The 22,901-nt window shown below is 36.1% G+C and overlaps 1 protein-coding gene across 1 annotated transcript; it reads left to right on the top strand.

Annotated features, from left to right (window-relative positions):
• The first annotated feature begins 13,818 nt into the window (after positions 1-13,818).
• Positions 13,819-22,680, top strand: LOC145097048 (cycloartenol Synthase). Its single transcript, XM_079034534.1, has 19 exons — positions 13,819-13,972; positions 14,069-14,277; positions 15,194-15,379; positions 15,581-15,670; positions 15,774-15,971; positions 16,063-16,147; positions 16,263-16,429; positions 18,208-18,396; positions 18,586-18,699; positions 18,794-18,916; positions 19,031-19,153; positions 19,260-19,358; positions 19,485-19,541; positions 19,700-19,746; positions 19,828-19,971; positions 20,062-20,239; positions 20,353-20,433; positions 20,941-21,024; positions 22,284-22,680. Exons 2-19 carry the CDS (start codon positions 14,080-14,082, stop codon positions 22,407-22,409), a joined length of 2,289 nt encoding a protein of 762 aa, XP_078890660.1. The 5' UTR covers positions 13,819-13,972; positions 14,069-14,079; the 3' UTR covers positions 22,410-22,680.
• The last annotated feature ends 221 nt before the right edge of the window (positions 22,681-22,901 follow it).

Below are 22,901 nucleotides of genomic sequence, written 5' to 3'. Positions count from 1 at the left end.
ATTTTTTTTATCAAAAATTCCAAAACCAATTTTTTTTATTTATGTCCTATTCAATTCGATCAAAAATTCCAAAAAAAAAATTTTCTTTCGTAAATTCAAAAATTCCAAAAATATTTTTTTTTGGCTCTTATTTTTTTTATTATTATTATTTTAATTTTATGTCTCGTTTTGGGTAAATTATTTCACTAGGTAAGTGTCCCTAGAAGCATGCTGCTGTATGTGTCCAAAGCCTCATCTGATTCTGAATAATAGCCTTACTGACTTGGTACAAACAAACCTTGTCTTCCCAATTAGGCTCTCATTATTATTCTAATCATGAGCTACCTAACTCTCTTCTCACATGAGATAAGAGTTGTCTGCTTGGTCCCTATCTTATAGCAGAGGTACTTTGGTTTCTTTACACCACCTACATTACTTTTCTCCATCACACTCGCTTCACAAACGTAACCCTTGAGACTCTCAGACATTACCACTGAGGTCTATGGTTGCACAATTTCTGTGTTCATGATCTTAGCTTCGTGTCACTACGTGCTAAGTGAAACCCAAAATTCAATACCTATTATGCATTGACGGTGAACAATTAATTTGCTCTAGCTTTCACTAATGAATTGACGGACTTCTCCATGGGGGTACTACATAAAATCTCTATTTTTTCTTTTGAGTGGTTCTTATGAAATTGTTAAATCCAATAACATTTCTTCCCTTGGGATCCAGTTTTATTTTTTTGAGATTTCACACATATATTAGTTTACCTTGCCAATTAAATTATCTCCAACCTACTTGTTCAACAGACTACATTGGTCTCACAAGTACTTCGTTCGATTTCTATCTTATATCAATATTAGGAATTCTGAATCGAAGCGAAAGCCACCCTCATAAGCCTAATTAAAAGAAGCCTTTCAACACTTCTTAATAAGTGTCTGATCGTTATTCAACGGGAAACCACACAAACACTTTAAAGTCTCTCTTGACTTTGAAGGAAGAGATTCGTGCCCGGGATCCATTGTTTCGTGTCTTTATTGACATCACATAATCCCTCAAAAAGTGTTGCTTTATTTCTTTTTCTTTTACACACTAAGCACGAAAATCTTTTTGATTTTCCAAAATTCAGGTTTCATTAATTCTAAGGAATTTTAATTGGATTGGTTGTATTAAAGGTTGTCGTTAATATTGATCCACGTGGGGATTTTACTTTAAAAGATGCCGTTTTACTCTAAAGAGATAAGATGACGACATGATGACTCAGGCGGGAGTCCAATCGCTTTGATTTCTAACGGCACAAGAGGGAAAAGCGTGCGAATTGGAACCGTTTCATCTCCAAACGGCGCCTGATGGGAAGGCGTGTAATTAGGGTCTGACATTCTCTCTCATGCGTGATCATCAACAACCCCAACTGTCACGCGTCAGTCACCTCCGAAAAACCCTTCATTTTTCAATCGAAGATTTGGGAAGATTTTTCTCTCTCCTTTACCCACAGTATAAAAGGCAACGTGATCCACCGTTTACCTCTTTACTGCAATTAAATTCCCAGAGAGCAAGAAATCCTTAAACCTTTGTTGTTCATCATCTCTCCCACTTTTATTCAACAATGGCGGATTCTTCATCAGTTCACGTAACCTCTCACATCTTGCCCATTCGCCCACAGCAGAGTTTGATCATTGATCTCACTCCTCAGGTGTACGATGCGTTCATGTATCCCATTATCGAATGCCTGAAGTACTCCTCCATCGCTCCTGCTCTTACCAGGGCTGAAGCTGTTCCAATGGAGTTCCTGTCACAAATTTTCGCCACAGCACACTACGACAAGGTCGTCGACAGGATTTTCTTCGATGTCTTTGAGCACAAGGCGTCGATTTCAAAGCAGAGGTTTTGCTCGTTGTTAGGGTTTGACACTGATTCTTCGAGGGTTAATCCGAAAACCATTCCTTTGGGTCATCTGTTCAACATGTTCTACAACATGGGATACACTGAGGTGCTCACTACTGTCACAAAATTCAAAAAGTCATGCCTGCCCCCACAGTGGAATGGGATGTTCACTGTTCTTTTCAAGGGCTTATCAGAAAGAAGTGCTGGATCCGATGGGGCTAGTCGTCTGTTCCTCTCCATCATGTACGGGATCTACAATGGCATCAACATGGACTACGGGTCAGTCCTATGGCAACAACTTATCCAGAGTCTCTCTTCGACCTCCCGGCACTCAAAGATCTCATATGCCCGGTTCTGGACTATTGTCACAAAATGGGTGATGGACAAGTACCACGTCCCCATTGTCGCTGGTGCTCCAATGTCTTCGATTGGTACTTTCCATACCACGACGATCATTGTGTCGGATGCTTCTAAGTTTCCATTCAACGGGTCTATCCCGGAAACGATGTATGGTGATGTTCCGGCTGACAGCAGGATTATCAGAACGTACAAAGAGTTCAAACGTTCTGGTCCGAGGGATCTTACTCCAGAGATGCTGAAATCAATCCATGATGCTGACAAGCCTGCTGCTAGAGGCAAGAAGGCTAACAAGGGAAAACAGGTGGCAAAGGGGGCGAAAGGCCCATCTCCCAAGAAGAGGAAAAATACCAGAGTTGCTCAATCTCCACAGCAGAAGAGGAGAAAAACTCAACCGAGGCGAAAGTTGGTTATCGCTTCATCCTCAAGCGACTCTGAGGAAGAGAGTTCTGATTCTGAAGGCTCTCCTCGTGGTAACACTCCACCACGATCTCCAACCCCTGAAGTTCATGTTTCTCCTTCTCCTATCTCCTCTCCACCTATCACAATACCTTTTTCTATTCCCCCCATAACTTCCACCACTCAAATACCACCTACTTCTATCCCAATACCACCACCAATCTTTACCGAAACAACAACCACCACCACTACACAAGTAAGAACCAACGTATCTGATACGAGGGTTCATACTGATGCACCAAAATCCACCTCCGCACCCGAACCCACACCAACTACCGAACACACCACCCAACCTAAACCTACCTTTACTACCGAACCACCAGCTTCACCACCACCATCTTCTCCTGCTCACGCATCAGAGGAAGAAGAACCACTCCTTGGCAGGGAGAATATGACTTTTGACTTGGTCTATTATAGTTCGTTTCAAGTACAGAGTGATGATGATGACGACGCTCCTGTCACCAAAAGGCATCTCAAGGGGCTACATGATAAAATCGAATCGCTCATCACCTCCTCTTCTACTTCTCAGTCATCCATATCTGAAGCTGCAATTCAGAAGATTGTTGACGCTTTCTCCAAAGCTCATCAAGTTTCCCTTGATTCAGCCACCGCTGCCATCGATGCCTCAACCAAAGCCTGTCAGGCAGCGACCGAAAAAGTCGATAAACTATTTACTGATGCCTCTTCCCTGTTGAAATCTTTACAGGAAAGTGCTGAAGCCACCAAGACTACGTTGGAACCCATCATCAACCAGTTGGCTACATCAGTCGCTTCTGAGCTGAAGTCGTTCGCTTCCCTCAGACAGTCTATTTCGGACGATAACTCAGCTTTCCGAACAACTATTGAAGAGCGTCTCTCAAAACTTCAAGAAGACTTGGCTGCCGAGAACACTCTAATGGATGTTCTTGCAAGGAAAACTACTGCTCTAAAGGTCAAGAGCATTCAACTCTCCAACTCTCAACAAGAGATTGAGTCTCTTCGATCTGAAAGAGAGGTGGTTAAGTCATGTGTTTCGGATGTCCACTCTGCTATCTCAAACATCCTCGAAGCACATGATCCAATTCTCAACTATTTTGTCAGGCGTGACCTTGCAGAGAAGCTCGCTCCCGCCCTCTCTCTACTTAGCAAAATCTAAGGGCTACTTGATTTCGTGTCCATTCCGAAACAAAGGGGAGAAAAAGAACAAGTGTCTCAACCACCTCCTACTTCAACAGCAACACACACCACCGAACCTCCTCCAGTAGGCCAAGCCTCCAGTTCCGGTGTGAAAGACAAAGGCAAAAACATTGCTGAGGAGAGTGAAGATGATGATAAAGAGACAATTGCCGACATTCTGAAGCGGCAAAGTCGAAACAACAAGGCTGACATCAGTGCTCGTGTGGCTAGAGAGGCTGAAGAAGCCGAAAGGAAACAGAAAGAAGCCCACGACCTTCTTGAGAGCAGGAAAACTCTTTTTCCTTCCTGGACTCTTGAGAGGCTGATTAAGGAAGCCATTGACACACCAAGTATCTTGTGGCTAGAACCTGTGATCTCTTTAGATCGGTCTAACACTGTCGACTCACAGTTCGACATGCCACTGACCCGAAAGGCATTTATCTTTCATGCCTTTTCCAACATTGCAGAGTTCCCTCATCCTCATCCACAGGTTGATCTGGACTTAATCGACTTTTATCTGAAGGCTGCTCAACCCCAATATCAGACTTGGAGCGCTCAGAAAATCGTCAATGTTCGGGTCCTGAAGCCGTACAGGGAAGGCAACTTCACCAATGTTCACTTCAAGGTACTTCGGGGATCTGCCAAGACCGAACATGCCATCTCATTTGCAGATCTTCCCAACCTTAATCCCCATGATTGGATTATCCTGCACAACATCCTTCTTACAAACGAAGCTGAATACGGTCCGATCATCAACCATTTTAAGAGGATGCTTGTTTGTTACATCATGGAAGTTGCTTTGATGGATCAGGAGATTGCGAGCGTGTTTAAAAAGAAACCTACTATATCTCCTGTTGGCTCTGCCAGTGATCTCAACATGATGCAGATGGGGAAGATTGACCCGAAGAGAAACTCTGTCATGTTTAATAGGAACGAAGGACATAAATGTCTTTTCACCTTGGCAGACAAACATCTCTACACCACTGCCTGTTTGAAGCACGTTTTGGGGATCACCCATTGATGCAAGCAGAACACAGCGGATGATGTTAAGTACTTTGATGATATGATTCAATGGTACATTCGGTTCAGACAGACTATCCTGTCGCTGATCTCGCGTCTGTTTGATACAACGAAGAAAGTTCCCGCTGCTGGCCCAAGCAAGAAGAAGAAGTAGTCTCGCTCCAATTTGACGCAAAGGGGGAGATTGTTGGGTCGTATTTTGTGTTGCGTCTATTAGGCTCGTTAGTTAGTCTAATATGTCTCTCCGGTATGGGCCTATCCATCCGTGAGTTTAGTAGGGTTTTGTATATATAGGTGCTTGCATGCATCTTAGAACAACAGGACGATCAATAACGTTTAGAGGTTTATTTGTTCAGCAAAGTTATCGTTCTTGTTTTTGTAACCCTAAGTATCCTCTACAACGGAAGTTCTTAGTCGAGCTCTGCTGAGGATTGAGTAATCTAATCATTCGACACATCTTGATTCATACTTGGGTTATTTACTGTTTTTATATTCATCGCTTACCTGTTACATAGATCTAATCGATCATCGAGTTAATTAATAACTTATCATTTACATTTAATTAAATTAAAAGTGTAATTTATTAAATTAGACCACCTAGTATTTTAAAAGTGTAAAATACACCCTTATACTATATATAACATTAAAGGTCTAATATTATATATGTATAACTTAAACTGCTACTCTTACCGTTAGTAGGCCTCATTCACGAAGCCGGTCTATAAGAGGGGTATAAGGTTATGGCCTATAAAATGGCCGTTTAATGGGTGTCCACTCTTACCTACCGTTTCCTTGATTGGTGGAGGGTCGTTAGCCGAACGGGTAGGATAGGGCAAACCCTTTCCATTAAAAGTATAATGAACTATAAAGTAACTAAATGTTTTTACAAAATTCCCAATCTTAGTTACTTTAGGCAAAAGTGAATTTGATGCAATTCCATGAAATTACACTTTGTACCCTTGCGAAGACGTTAGTGGAGCGTGTGTGGTTAACCGACACACTAAATGGTTCTAAGCAAAGGTAGCAAAGGGTGACTCAATGTTTGTCATAGTTCGGTGGAGCGTGTGTGGTTAACCGGCACATCGAATAGGTGACTGTAACATTGGGGGCACCAGGTAAATTTGCACGGTTATTCACATCCTGTTTTGTGATCCTCGGCATCCCAGTCACAAATCGAGGGGCATATCGAGATTTAAACATGCCATTGAAGAGTTCAATGAATCTCAAAGGATCTAGGAGTTTTTCAATACATTTAAAACCTAATCTCTTTTTTGTTTTTCATGGTGAAAAAATTAGTGAATCGTCATTCACTTACCTTCAAATGCTCTACAATTTGGGTTACGACATCCCTCTCCCAAGTTGTGGAGTATTGTGTTGGGTCCTAGCCTTAATATCTCATTTGGGTGATTTATTAAGGACTCAATCAATCAACTAACCTGATTTTCCCCCGTTTTGTAGATGTCTGAATCTAACTATGGTCTTCCCGAATCCTATGGAAAAGGTTTTCCTGCTTATGTTATTGGGCTTTCAATGACCCAATATTTTATAAAAGGACTTTCAATAGTTTTATGTGCTAGTGGGCCAAAGTTTCCCGTTAGAAAAGCTAGTAAGGTCACAGTAATCATGTGCGAGTTGGACCATTGTGTCTTTCGCATCCACGACAGCCTAAGGGACTTACGATAGTAGTAGGACATAATACTCCCCTTCTCTTCATTTGTTAAGGCTTACGAGAAATAAAAGTAGATAAAATTAGGATGATATACAATATGGATTAATTCAATAATCATTCGTTAAGACAATACAAAAACCAGTAATTACGAATACATTTCAACATCGGAAAACATCGGGTTTTCCAGGGAATTCAATACCACTCGTACGAAACTTAATAACTATGATATAAAATACCCTTTATATATATATATATATATATATATATATATATATATATATATATATATATATATATATGTTTTTAAAATCATTCATGCATCAACTTATGGATCTCACACTTTGATAAACAAAAGTCTTTTTAGAAAATATCGGATTTTCTGGGTTTTTACAAAACTGCACAAACCATTTTATCACAACATTTCTTATGAACTCACCAACATTTCATATGTTGACGTTTTTCCAAAATAACTTGTATTCTCAGGTAACAGGTAAGAGGAAGAGTTTTATGAAGTAATGTTAGGTGTTATGTTGTTAAAACACTCAAACTATTTAGGTTATGGATGTGTAATATTAAAACAATGTACTTGATGTGAACAATTTCAGTCGTAATATATTGATGCATGGTGACGTTTATGTTATGATTCATGTATATTCATTGTGATGGTATTCAATTAAAGTCACGCAAGCCCTCGGACGTTTCCGCCGTCTGGTTCGGGGGTGTGACACACATCCTAGGGATGAAATCACTCATTGATAGGTTGACAATGTTGGGTGCATCTTTTCCAAAGAGGTTGGCTGTAGACTGGGTTCTTTAGTCACTCCCTAAATCATATGATAAGTTCATAAGAGAGTATTATATGATGGATTTTGACGCGACCCTCATTGACCTAACGTACATGCTTATTGTTGTTGACTCAGAAATGATTTGGCAAAGTAATGGAGCATATTTGTCTGGTAATTCAACCAACCATGCTTCTGTGGTCGCTCCTGGAGAAGCCACCGGTTTCTGCTGCCAAGAGAAGGGGCGTTGGATACGAAGCTGCCCAGATAACCTGAAGAATCTAAGAGATGGGAGAGTCAAGAGGTATGACTCTACTTCAGGTAAAACCCACTATCTAACTCCATTAATTTCCTATTCATTGATTCTTAATACATAATGTAATAAGATTACATTTGAATGTTTTGCAGGATCAAAGAAAAGAGAGGAAGCTTGATGGAAGAGCAAGATGAGTCTGATCACAAAGAAATTGATCACGATCGCATGGATTCGAAGATCAGATTTTGAGCTTAGAAAGTTATGATAGAATTGTTAGGAATATTTGATTACATAGCTTTTCAGTTGATTTTGCATTGTAAGGACATGTTTTCCGCTGCTTTTATGAATAAAATAAATTTTTTGATTTGTCTTATATATATATATATATATATATATATATATATATATATATATATATATATATATATCCTTGCAATGAAATCGTTGTGAAAAAAAAATTGATGTTTGTGTATTTCTATAAATGGATGTGATTCTTAGTTATGTTATTTATGGTAGTGTCAAAATTTTCTAAGTAAGGAAATATTCCCATCACCCAAGTTTCAATTGGACAAAAACTTGGAATCATATGATTTGAATCATGTGATGTATGGAAATCTTGGTACTTAGGAAATTAAGACTAATTCCTTGATCAAATAAGTATGTGAGTTAAGTGAAGGATTAAAGGACTAGGACACAATGTTGTGCACTAGTCAAGTCCACCACAAATAACAATGAGACTATTCATCATAATTTACCAAAAGTCTAGTAAATGTGGTTATACTTACAAGATTAAGTGGAATTCTGAATCATTGAAAAGTTTCAATAAATAGCAGAACGAATAAGAAGAATCAATGAAGGCAGAAAGATAAAATTTTCTCCAATCTAAGAAGAAATGAGAGTACTTTTATATCAGTTTTATGATCGTCTTAATGATTAAGAACCATATCATAATTGATCCTCTAAAGGACATCTTAGTGCACTAGAATGGCTAAGAGGAGGAATTAGAAATTGTTGAAATGGTTAAATCAAAAGGATGAGTCATACTTCGTTCCAAAATCAAGTCTTAGAATCGTATTCCAAGATTGTGAATTGAGTGACACACACTCATCAAATATGAAGTAGAAAATTGTTTTTCTTACTCTTGCATGTTTGAAGTTGGTAAGTTATGATGTCTTAGAGAAGACAAGGACCAACTAAGACCAAATGTGTGTAATGGTTTGTCTTGATATAGACACACACTAACTCTTGGATATTTTTTTATCAAGAAATGTTTCTTGATAAGAGAATCTAATATGTCAAGAGGTCAGTGGGAGTCTGAAGATCTTGAAAAGATTCAAGAACTAATCAAGAGTAAACCTATTAAACACTAGCACACGACTTGAGGTTTGTAACCTATCGTGTTGACAAAATTCTATTTCTGTGCCAATCATGTTGAGTGATTATGCATATGAGTTCTACGAGTTCTCAGTAGACTGCATAAGACAAACACCTTGCTCGATGAAAGTACATTGACTGGCATAGGTGAACTGCTAGATAACTTGGAAGCAATGGTGGGACCCTTGATGGCAAGAAATTAAGAATGAACAAGTTCTGTCCATAAGATTTGAATTTGTCACAAACATTATATTTTGATTATGGTTATGACAAATTCACATGGACAGGAACACATATACCATAAAATCTAAGTGTCATAAGGTTTCTCTCTTTCATGAAAATGATTGTGAGGAAACACTTTCACTGAGAGAGATTTTAAGAAGATAGCGATTATGTAAATTGCATTCTCAAATTCGATTATGATTACGACATCCCTCTTCATAGTTCGAATTGTGAGATTTGGCAATTAGTCTGAACATTTGGGACTTAGTAAAATAAGTTCTGAATTAGTTTACACACACATGTGAGCTGTCTAAGGAAAGGTGTGTGATTTTGAGAAGCTTAGATAAAGGCTTATCGAAGCATATCGTATTAGAAACAATGAACTTTGGAAGTCAATAAGTATTGTTTTCTAGAAGTTTAACTGGTTTCTAAATACGTGTCAAAGCTAGTGGGAGCATAAATGTTATGCTGGAATGGATATAATCATCATGTTAGTGGGAACATGATTATTATTTAAGTATTGCAAGTTGGCAATATTAATTATAGAAAACAAAAGTTTCACTTTGCAAAGTTGTAGGGGTAGAAAAGTTGTTTTTGCTATAATTAAGGGAGAGAATGGTATACTTTGTTTCCAATCTAAAAGCTTAGATCGAGAAATTTTAATTGAATTTAGTCAAGGGTATATTTATTATTTGCATTCTCAAAGTTCGATTTATGATTATGACATCCCTCTTCATAGTTCGAATTTTGAGAGCACGACAAATAGAAATATTATGACGATATTATAGTAAGAAACTGGTAAAGTATAATGTTTTTTATTATGAATTGTATTCCATACGCTTCAAGTATATGATCGATTGCATATGTTGTAATATTCGACCGTTCTAAAATTTTCCAAATGCCTAGGGCATTTTGAGGGAAAAAGGGAATAGAACCGGGTTTGACTAAAATAATTAAACAACTGCCAAGGACAATCTAAGGTTCGACAAGGATTGGTCGCTTGAGGACAGTTGAAAGTATAGTCATGGATGGACCATATTGACATTATTATGAATAGATAAGATTCTATTTAGAATGAGTTGTCATATGGAAAATATGGAAATGTTCCTTATTGGGAGTTGGACGTTAAGAATCTATGTCTAGATTATAAACTTTTATGCAAGAAGGATGTTCAAAGGAATGTACTTTGAATATGAGACTTCATGACTATGGAATTGTCTTGTAACAATCTCCAATAGAGTATTTTGTAATTTCATTGGCCGAGTCTTGGTGACTTTTGTGCCGTGACATTACGAAAGGACTGTTGCATAAAATGTTAGAATCTAACATATTCTAGTAGTGGCGAGAATTTTGTATCCTTACACTAATGGATTAGGAATTGTGAAATAAGTGTGATTGAAAATGTTATTCAGTTATACTATTTCACAAAGTAAGGACCATAGGTAAACGTTGTGTGCATGTTAAGAGCATGGGACAATTGTAGTTATAATTCAAGTAAGAAGTTGATTACCCGAAACAACAAATGATGAGTAATCAATATGGTGATTAAATAAAATGTTTTATTTATACTCAAAGGTTTGACGCCATATAGGATTAGTATTATTCTTGTGTTTCACTTTGCATGTTTTGACTTCCCGAATAATAAGATTATTCAAACCCTCCACAGTCACTCATTATTTGGAAGTAGGAATGAAAGAAGACTATCATGAATCTGACTGTAGATTGTCTAAAGTGTTTTAGACATAGCAAAAGTTTGTTGCAGGGTTCATGAGTGCTGCTATAGGATTAGAGTATTGGAATAAACCCACGCTCACTTGGATCGCTTCATGGATTTTATCACGAGTGATTGGTGAGACGATAATATCTTATGTTCTTGAAACCGAGATGTGTAAGTTGTATCTTGCAAGTCGGTTACACATTGATAATATGTAAACGCACCAATAACTTGGTGTTATAAAACGTATTGTTGTGTGTAATTCGGTGAGTGAGTACTAGCGAGCATTGAATCGAAGTTTATCCGTTCCTTTTACCCAAAGTGGGATAAAAGCGATATCTGTGGTCCTCTCGATGATTTAGTGATGACACCTTAAGTGCTTGGCCAAGCCGGGACTAAGTTGATGTGTTCAATTATAGTCTGTTGTCAGTCGTCATAAATCGGAAGTCGGGAAACAATATATAGACATAGAAAATGATTTAAATCCATGTCTCAGTCTATACAATATCAAGAATGGAGGAATATATGATCCTTTCTAAAGGATGCGTTTATGATAAGATCAGAGTTGACAGCGGATTTTGAAAGCTATGATTGCGGATCAGGATCTGAAGTCATACACATAATAGTTATTAGACTTATCCAAGTGGGAGACTGTTGGATTAGTGTCTACGCCCATAACTATTTTGGTATGTACTTGACCGGATGGTGCATAGTCCTTTTGGGTTGTCTTCACCAAAGCAACTTGATAGGATGACTTATGGAGATGAGATTAATTATGATTTATTAATATATTATGAGAATAATATATTAAAGGAGAAATCATATTGTTTAATTAATATTAGTCAAGAATTAATGAAAATTAATTTTGTGGCTAAAAAGATATTAATTAAATAAAGGGGACTGGAACTGTCAATCGTGTAATAGTTGAATATTGGGATAATGGAGTCCATAGAGGATGGAGTGGACGAATTCTATGGGGAAACCCATTAGAAATCTTCCAAGGCCTCTAAGGAGGGAGTCCATGGGCTGTTTAGGGCCTAAGCAGCCAGATTAGGGTTTCCTAGTTCAAAACCCAAATAGCCTCACATATTTAAGGACCCTTAGGGTACCAAAAACGTGGCTAACTGATTCCTTAGGGTTTCTAGACATTTTTGGGTGCCTCTCCTCTTCTCCTTCTTCATCCTCTTGCTCTTGGTGTTTGTGAGCCATTAGAGGTGTGACATTTGTGACACTAAGCTTTCTGAAGCCAATTACAAGGAGGAATAGATTGTTATTACTACATAACAATCAAAGGTAATTTCTAAACCCTTAATTCAGTTCATATTATGATAGATCTAGGGTTTATGGCTTTGGATGATTATTGCATGTTCATTAGACAAACTAGATCTAAAGCTTTAGGGTTTGCATGTACACCATAGGAATGATGTAGTGCTCAAAACCCATCACTCCCCACATCTGGTCAAACTGTAAAGTTAAGATTAACGAAAAACATGAGGTTAAGTGTTCAAACATATGATATTGAAGAAACAACAACATTTGCAAACTAGCTTTTAGATATAAGAGAAGGAAAAGTTGGTGGTTTAACATTATATATCTCTTTCAAAAACAAGTTGGTGGTTTAAATGATGGCTAGAAAATTTGTGGAACTTTTTAATCTCAACATGTTGCCTCACTTCTTAATGATTGTGCAATGGTTCCAAACATCCCAAAATATTATAATTTGGTTCACAATAACTAATAAGGATCATTTAATTTTTATTTTCACAATTGGTGTCAATTTCATTTATAAGGTAAAAAAGTTGAATATTTATGTGTATTTGATAATGCAAACAGAGCATTTCATAGTTGATGTAAATACGTAAGCATAGTTTTCACCATATGAAGATGACATGGGAAGTGAAATGACCACTTGCAATTTCATGATTGACATAGTGATTTAGTTTAAGTTATAGCAAACTATGGTTGATGCTTCAATGATTTGTTTTTATTAAAAGTACTTACTAATTCCTTATTTCATGATTACTATAGTGATTTGGTTGCCAATATGTAACTAGCCCATTTAGTAGAGGCTTTGCATCTTAGATTGGAGGTCCCGAGTTTTAATCTGGGCGTTAGCGAATTCTACTAACTTGGTGATACTAACTTTTAACTACTAACTAGCCATTAAAAATATAAAATGATTTGGTTGAAGTTATTGCAAACTATGGTTAACGCTTCAACATTTTTTTTAAATACATAATAAGTCCTTATTTATGTTAAATCTTATTGAAATATATCATTTTAAAATTTATTAATGTTTAATCCTTATATTTAATATTTCTTTTTTTTTTTCCAACCCGTATAATATGTACGTTTTTAACAGAAGTAAACAAGACATTGTGAACGATTCATTAAGTTCTTGCTATGCCTGGTCCAAATGTAAAGTCTTAAGATTAACGATTGATTGATGGTTTCAATGATGATTAGACAATTATTGATATTCTGGATCATTTTTTTATTATTGATTTTTTTTAATCATATTGGTTTATTAGTTGAATATGTCTATTTATTTTGAATTTTTACTTTAAAAAATACTTAATATTTACATCTAGATATTTTTTTTTATAGTCAATACATACACGAATCTCACGCTTAATTTTAAACAAAATAAAAGAAAATTTAACAATAAATATATTAAATTGAATATAGTCCGGTTAGACATAAACCAAATTTAAACTGAAAAAAGTTCATTTTGAAACTGTCTCAAATATAACCAAAAAGTAAAATGCATCATTTTTACAGTTTTCTAGTTTCTAGTAATATACAACTATTTTGAAAGGATGTAAATGCATTTTTATAAATCACAATGACTAATCTTGTACTATAATTCTTCAAAGGATTTTTAGAAAATTAAATCTTTGATATGCAGTAGCTTTTTTTTTTTTTTTTGGAACGGCATATGTAGTAGCTGTAGCAGTAACTCTGGAGGAGTAGCTGTGTCACACGTAGTCGGCCCCTATTTCTCTTCTTCTAAATCGGTAATCCAATACATATAGTCTATTTGGGATATTGATTTTGATATGCGGTTGTACTCGGTATCTTGCGTTTCTGTTCGAAATGTATGAATTTGTGCATTTCTTTCTTTTTGTTATGCTAGTGTTGTGGAGCATGAAACTGTAATTGTGACGATTTGACTATTTTCGTGATTTTGGTAGTGAAGTAAACAATGTGGAAACTGAAGATCGCAGAGGGAGGGAGTCCATGGCTGCGTTCGACAAACGATCACGTCGGCCGACAATTTTGGGAGTTTGATCCCACGCTAGGGTCCCTTGAGGAACTCGCTGATATCGAGAAAGTTCGACAGACCTTTCATGAAAATCGGTTTGAGAAAAAACACAGTTCAGATCTGCTTATGCGCAGTCAGGTACATTGTAATTAACGCCACATGTTTTACAAGCCGGACTGCGGTTACAACATTTGTTTTTAGAAACGAAAATCCATTTGTAATTGATGTGCAAAATCAATTTTAGAAAAAAATCAACATGTTCTTTTACGTAGCGAGAAGCCTTTTGTTTTGAGTAGTTGGGGTTATGGAGTTTTGAGTGTTGAAAGTTTTGACAGCAGAGATTCTTTAATCCCAAGATTTGAAAAGTAAAGAAATGGAATCGAGTTAAAATGTTAAAATGTCAAAATGCGTAGATGTCCCTATAGAAGTCATATTGCGTAGATGAGGTTGAATTACATGGTTGGTGATTCCAGCACAACATCAGATATGATCGATCATAAAGATACAAAGTACAAGTCATATGGCTGAACTGGATAACCAAGTAATAATAAATGATATGGGCCTACCTTTAGTTGCCATCATTCTGTCCTCTCAATTGCATTCCTTGATCTGCCTTATCTAGGTGTGGGCCTGTGGCCTGAAATAAACAGAAGGGTAAAATTTGCATGTGATATGTAAAAAAAATCCTAAATTCTGGGTTAGTTGACTACTTGATAACATGATGTAATGATGAACTATGAAGGTGATAGATTTTTACTGATTGGTTAACCGAATTAGTTACTTATGGGATGGATGATGGTTAGGTTTGCTGGGAACAAACCTCATATAGACATAGTATTACTATATCCTGCCATATTATAGGATATGAATTCTACTGCTGACTACTGTCTTAACCAATTCTCCACTGTGTTGGCTTGGCTAATGGCAGACTTACAGATATTGAAATGCCTTTATCACATCAAGTGGTGAAAATACCTAGATTTCTTTATTACATAAGCGCTTAACTTTGGTTCTTCTAGTGTATGTTTGGAATCTAATACTACCAAATTTGTAGTTTGCAAAAGAGAAGTCACTCTCTGTATTCCCACCTAGAGTGAACATAAAAGATGCTGAAGATATCACAGAGGAGAAAGTAACAAACGTCTTACGAAGAGCTATTGGTTTCCATTCAACCCTCCAGGCAGATGATGGGCATTGGCCAGGAGACTATGGAGGCCCTATGTTTTTATTGCCTGGTTTGGTGAGTTTTAGCATTTCTTTTATGGTTTCTTAAGAGTTGAAAAGAATATATCCATTCGTGTGAGAGTGGCAACTGGCAACTCTATTTTAGCTTTCCAGTAATGCAGCTGTCAGAATTTTATGTGCAGGAAATACATTACCTTCTTCAGGAGATGAACAACTAATGTAAATGCTGACATTACAAGTTAATCTTATGCATCAGGTTATTACTCTAACTATTACTGGGGCACTGAATGCAGTCTTATCTAAAGAGCATAAACGGGAGATGTGCCGTTACCTTTACAATCATCAGGCATGTGTAGTATATTTGTTATAATCCTTATGATAAAATCAAAGTATAACTGTATTATTACCCTTTACAAAGAATATAACAGAATGTTATGTCATAAGTGCAGAATAGAGATGGTGGATGGGGTCTACACATCGAGGGTCATAGCACCATGTTTGGTAGTGCCTTGAACTATGTCACTTTGAGATTGCTGGGTGAAGGAGCTAATGATGGAGAAGGGGGGGCGATGGAGAAGGGGCGGAAGTGGATTTTGGATCATGGTGGTGCCACTTCAATAACATCTTGGGGAAAGTTTTGGCTTTCAGTATAGCAACTTGCCCTTCATCTTGTTTATATATAATTCTTTGTTACCTTATTCGTCTTATATGTTGCTAATGATATATGTATATATATAGGTACTTGGGGTATTTGAGTGGTCTGGAAATAACCCGTTGCCCCCTGAGATGTGGGTCCTTCCATATTTCCTTCCCGTGCATCCAGGCGAGTGCCTCATATAATATAACCTACTAATTTATGGATAAATTTATTCAGTTTGTTGTGGATATTATTATATGACATGAGATGTTGGACATTTAATTTTTTTTTTTTTTTTCAGGTAGGATGTGGTGTCACTGCCGGATGGTGTATCTGCCTATGTCATACTTATATGGGAAGAGGTTTGTTGGACCTATAACATCTACGGTTCTGGCCTTGAGAAAGGAGCTGTTTACAGTCCCCTATCACGACATAGATTGGAATGATGCACGCAACCTCTGTGCCAAGGTTTGTATAAAGTATAATGCTTTGATATTTGGTTCACATATTGAATTTTATAAATGTCTATGGTTATCTCTTTCCAATCAGACTACTATGATTTAACAGGACTTGGTGTTCTTTCTTTTTTTTATTATTATTATAATTACAATATAAATACACCTCTTTGTGATGTACATGTACCCTATTAGTGAATACCTCATTTGTCCTTTTCTTATTTGCGGCGTGGCGTCTTAGTGAATCACCCTTCACCATTAGTTTTCTTCTAGTCTAGCAAATATAAACTTCACATTGCTTTTTATTCTTTTCTCACATGTGGTTTTAGATGAGCTTCATTGATTGCAAGGGTTGTTAATTTGCTTGCCTTACATTCTACGCCCTTAAGTATTTGCAGTTTACATGTCTTTGTTGTTTTTGATCTTTGAGAGTTTTGTTTACTTATTTCTTATATCACCACCATTGAATCCTTGGGTAAAATAAAACCCCAAGTTAGAATCAACACTATCAAATTTTGGTTTTCTGCTCGTGATCAAGAACCAAGCCTTAATATACATGAGCTTGACTTCACATACTGTATAGTAGCAAGTGTGTGGTCTTCTGCTCACAAATCAATACAATCTTTGATTGTTTTTCTACACCAATTTGTGGGTATATGGTATTAGAGCATCTCCAATAGGAGCTTATTTTATAGCTTTTTACTATTCAGTTGATCACTTAATGCAATTGGAGGGTATAACTTTTCCTTTTTTTTTTGGTGGGTAGAGGGGGCTGCACATGCTTCTTTAAGCCTATGCTTAAACAAAAACATGCAATTTATCTATTCAATGCTTTCTCGAGATATTTATGGAGTGCAAGCCGTCTCATAGGATAGGCAAGTCTTGATTGGGACATTAGCAAATGATGTAGTTGAGGATTTATTGAGTGTAACAAATGCTCAAGTAGAGGTATAGATTGTCGGGACTCATGTAAGATATGAGTGTTGTTATTGTCACATACGAATGTGACGTGTCTGGGTTAGATGATAAGCAATTGCAACATGTGTTGCTTCAATTTAGTAACCCTCATACCTCATGTCTCATGACTCAAACCTAAATTGTTAAATCACTACTAGTATTAACAAACAAATGGGTAGAAAGAAGTGACTAATACTGCATGGCCATAGGACTTTGAAAGATTGGGATTTGGGACATTCAAGCTCCCTCATGCTGAATTTGCATTTGACACAAGCCATTATTAAATGGTTGTCACCTCACATTTATGTTCATAATTGAACATTGAAACCCCTCCCACTTGAATTTGATTATCCCACATTAGCTAGTATTGAGCAATAAATAATGTCCCACACAGTTCATACTTTCTCATGCAACCCATGTTGAGGCTTAACTAAGTGGCCTTGTTTCCCATTCCCTTTTCAAGCATTTGGTGTGTCTAAGACTCTAAGTTGAGTTCTTGAATTAGTGTGTGATGTACCCCTTCCTGTTATCTTAGAAGGTCTTATGAGGTAAACAAACAGTCTTTTCCTCAAATGTCTTTCCGCTTGCACACATAAGATAAGAGGTCAAAAAGACCTTTTGCCAAAAAAAAAAAAAAAAAACCACCATAGTCTTTCTTTACCTATAATTTGATGTTTTCTAGATAAAGGAAGGTTGTATTTTGCATATTGCTGTCAATCCCAGACAGTAACAATTAACTCCAACATTGTTAAATGTTAATATCTGTATTTTTTTTTTTCAATAAGGAAGATAAATTCCATTTGGCTTAAGGTATTTTAAAATATTTTTGTGCAGGAAGATCTTTACTACCCTCACCCACTCATCCAAGACATACTTTGGGCAACTCTTGACAAGTTTGTGGAGCCTATACTGATGAGATGGCCTGGGAAGAAGCTGAGAGAGAAGGCTCTTCGCACTGCAATGGAACACATCCATTATGAGGATGATAATACTCGCTATATATGCATAGGGCCTGTAAACAAGGTAAACAATAATACCATTATAATCTAATCCTTATCTTTGGAAATAATTTGTGGATGGGTTCATGATTTTGATTTCATTTGATATATATATATATATATATATATATATATATATATATATATATATATATATATATATATATATATATATCGAAAGCCTTCCCTTTCTAATCTAAAACCTTTTCTTCAGGTGTTAAATATGCTCTGCTGCTGGGCAGAAGATCCAAACTCAGAGGCTTTCAAGCTACACCTCCCAAGGATACATGATTATCTTTGGCTTGCTGAAGATGGCATGAAAATGCAGGTTTTACCATCTTACTTTGATTAAATTTGATTTGTTCTGTCTGCACATATGAATTAGTATCAGAGTGTAAATGAATTTTCATCATCTAATGCAGGGTTACAATGGTAGTCAACTTTGGGATACCGCATTCACCGTTCAAGCAATTATTTCTACAAACCTCATCGAAGAGTTTGGTCCAACACTGAAAAAAGGACACATGTTCTTAAAGAAGTCACAGGTGAAGGATACATATGAAGTTCAACTTTAGAACCATATTGGTTGTCCTTGTTTCTTGACTTTTTTTTTTTTTTTTTTTTTATTTTTTTTTTAATTGCATTTGCTTCAATCAAAGGTGTTGGATAACTGCCCTGGCGATCTTGATTATTGGTATCGTCATATTTCAAAAGGTGCTTGGCCTTTCTCAACAGCAGATCACGGATGGCCCATTTCAGATTGTACTGCAGAAGGGCTCAAGGCAACTAACTATTTTTATTATTTATTTATCGTATTCAAGCTGTCCATAATATAATATTATTGCTTCCAGTTTAGTTTTTTTTATTTTCTTTACTTCTTTTTTTTAGGCGGCACTCTTGCTTTCAAAATTGCCATCAAAAATCGTTGACGAGCCATTGGATGCAAAACGGCTGTATGATGCTGTCAATGTTATTTTATCTTTACAGGTTATCATATTCATATTCTGAAAACCTTGTGCTCTACTGGCGACTCTTGCTCGGGTGTTTACACCTTAGTTTTTGAGCATAACATTAACATGATTTTCAATGTCTGACAAGTTGTTTCCTTTGCAGAATTCTGATGGTAGTTTTGCAACATATGAACTTACAAGATCCTACAGCTGGTTGGAGGTACCCATGCACTTGCTTATTAATATGATTGACTGCAACCACATTCTATTTATTTAGTTAGATTGTTATTTATTAGTGGTTTTGGCATCCCGCCTCCCTCCACATCATTTTATTATGTAATCTGACATTTCTAATTGTCTCTATAATCCTACTTCCAGTTGGTGAATCCTGCTGAAACTTTTGGTGACATTGTTATTGACTACCCGTAAGTGATCAGGACCTCTTTTCCAATTTTCGTTTTTTTTTTTGGTGAAGTTGGGTTACCAATGGCAATGTGATGTATCAGATATGTAGAGTGCACCTCGGCTGCGATTCAAGCTCTGGTGGCATTCAAGAGATTGTACCCTGGGCATAGGCGAGAAGAGGTACAGCGTTGTATTGATAAATCTGCCTCCTTTATCGAAAAAATCCAAGCACCAGATGGTTCATGGTTTGTTTTGCTCCTTATTGTTGTTTGTTACATTGTTTTTGTATATGAAAATATAAATTTGATGAAAAGCTTTTGCAAAATGCTCACTAGGTATGGTTCGTGGGCAGTTTGTTTCACGTATGGCACATGGTTTGGAGTGAAAGGCTTAGTGGCTGCTGGAAGGAACTTCTCTAACTGCTTTAGCATTCGCAAGGCTTGTAACTTTTTGTTGTCCAAACAACTTGCTTCTGGGGGATGGGGGGAGAGCTACCTCTCTTGTCAGAACAAGGTAACTAGTTATTAAAATTTCAGTTTAAGTCGATCACAAGCACCAAAGCTGATGAAGTATTCCTCTCAGGTCATGCTTTTGTCAATATGTTAATGTGTTCTAAATCTATGCAGGTGTACACCAATCTTGAGGGAAATCGATCTCATGTGGTAAACACAGGATGGGCTATGCTAGCTCTCATTGATGCTGAGCAGGTATGCATCCAAACCAAATTCACATCATTTTTAGTTTTGGTTTCAGATGCCAAGTAAGAAGGATCTTTTTTTTTTTTTTTTTTCTGAGAATCAATTTGTGAACCCAATGTGCATATAAATTAAGCCTTGGGAATCTTTATGTTTATGACCAAACACGATATCCCCAAGAACGTTTGATGTTGTTTGTATATATTGTTAACATAAATGATAAATCTTGCAAGTGTTCCAAACTATGCTTGCTTGTGGTAATTGCTTAAGGCAGGATGACACATTCCTGTGTGAAAATTAAACTTAGCCAGGTTTATTTTATATTCCCAACCCCAAGATCTGCAGCTAATTTTGTAATAAGCCTAAGTAACCTAATACATAATAGAATTTTCTAACAACTGTAGATAAGTTTCAAAATAATGTGTAAAGTTAATAAAACTTTCTAATTAAGTCAACAGTGAATTTATTATGTATACTATACCTTTCTAGAAATTATTCAACTTCCAAACTTTTTGTCAGGCCAAGAGAGATCCAACACCATTGCATCGTGCAGCAAGAGTATTGATTAATTCTCAGATGGAAAATGGAGATTTTCCACAACAGGTAATAATCTCTTGCCTATAAACTTATTATCTGCACATTTGGATTGTAATGTACCAGGTGGGGTAAAATACAGAATAACACTTGTACTTTCACCATCATAAATTATTTTTTCTTTTTTTTTTTAAACAAAAAAACGTTTTTCACAGTTACAGTGGGTTAAATACAGAAATCAAAACATATTTTCATCATTTTATTCATTCAACTATTACTTCTTTAGTGTCTAAATCGATTCGATGGTGAAAGCACATTGTGCTTTAGTATTTTGTTCTATATCAAAGCTGGAAAATGTATTTTTTTTTTTTAAATAGTCAAAAAAATATAAGGGTTTGATAAGTACACAAAATAGTTGAGCACTTAAATTGATATAGTGTGAACTTGTAAGTGTTTCTTTTGTATTTTTCCCTAAAACGTTGGGTACAATGTGGGGTTCAAACACACACTAAAGTGCATATTCACATGATCAATCAAAACCACACTTATCATGTTTTAAAGGGAAAGAGTTGAACATGTTTCATAACATATCTTTTCAACACAGTCCAATTTGACAAATTTCAAGCATGAAGATGCTTTTTGATCGCTGGATTTGTTTAGTTTGGTTGGAATTGGAGTTCAATTCCATTCTGGCGTTTAGTTGTAAATGAGTATGGAATTGGAATCCACAAAATCCTTTGACTAACAGATTTCAACATTCCATACAAAAACCCATGTAAACTAATTCCAAGCATTTCCTCATTGTTAAAAAAAAATACCCAAATATCCTTTTCTTTTTAAAATGGTCACTTAAATATTTATAATTGATTTGTCTGTCAAAAAGTACCCAGATACCCTTTAAAATCAGTTCAATATGTTTTATAAAATATAATTATAAAGTTAAATTTGGCAAAATGTAAAGCGAGAGGGGGGCTTTCTGTTTGCTGGATTTCATTTGAGATGGCCAGAATTGGAATTAAATTCCATTCCGGTGTTTGTTGCAAAGGATCCACAAAATCATTTGACTAATGGATTTCAACATTCCATTTTAAAACCTATGAAATTCAATTCCAAACATTTGACCAACAGAATTCAATTCCTCTTTGTTAGAAGTACCCAAATACCCTTTTATTGTTAAAATGGTAACTTGTATATTTATAATTTATTTGTATACCTAAAAATAGTTTTAAATATATTTTATAAAAAAAAGGTGGTATTTCCATCCTAATGTTTAATTTTTTTTAATTAAAAATGGTTTAAAAAAAATCAAATCAAATCCATTTGTGCAGGAGATCATGGGGGTTTTTAACAGGAATTGCATGATTACTTATGCTGCCTACAGAAACATCTTCCCTATTTGGGCATTAGGAGAATACAGATGTCGAGTACTTGAGGAGAAATCCATGCTAAGCTAAATTTAAATCTATATGTGTTAGAACTTAATCTTTTATTCACATTCAAATCGACAAGAAAGGTTTGAAATGGTCTCTTTTATTATAACTATTCAATGCTGATGTGTTTGAGCAACTGAAACGATGAGGTGGTTCTGTCAAAAAAAAAAAAAAAAAAGATTTCTTGTTTTCATTGATTTTTTGTAAGGTTTTAGATATTTTACATTGTTGGGGACCACCTTTCTAGTTGAGTATCACGTTAATTATATTTATATTGAGTGCCCGGTTGGTTGAATACTCTTCTACTTCCATAACTGCAAATTTGTACATTAAATTGTATCTCTATCATATATATACATGTCGTCCCATTTCCATTTGCTTGTTTTGGCTGTAAGTGGGTGAGAATGGATATAAATTGGGTCTGAGGTTCAAATATTACGACTTTCTTCTTTCATGTTGGCTTGATGACTCATTCATGGGTCATCAAGGGTAGCCGTAACCCTTTTGATCTTGTAC

Source organism: Lactuca serriola, chromosome 4 (genome assembly GCF_051521515.1).
Source record: "Lactuca serriola cultivar US96UC23 chromosome 4, Lser_US96UC23_V15, whole genome shotgun sequence".
Lineage (NCBI taxonomy): Eukaryota > Viridiplantae > Streptophyta > Magnoliopsida > Asterales > Asteraceae > Lactuca > Lactuca serriola.
This window is presented reverse-complemented; position numbering and strand designations above follow the sequence as displayed.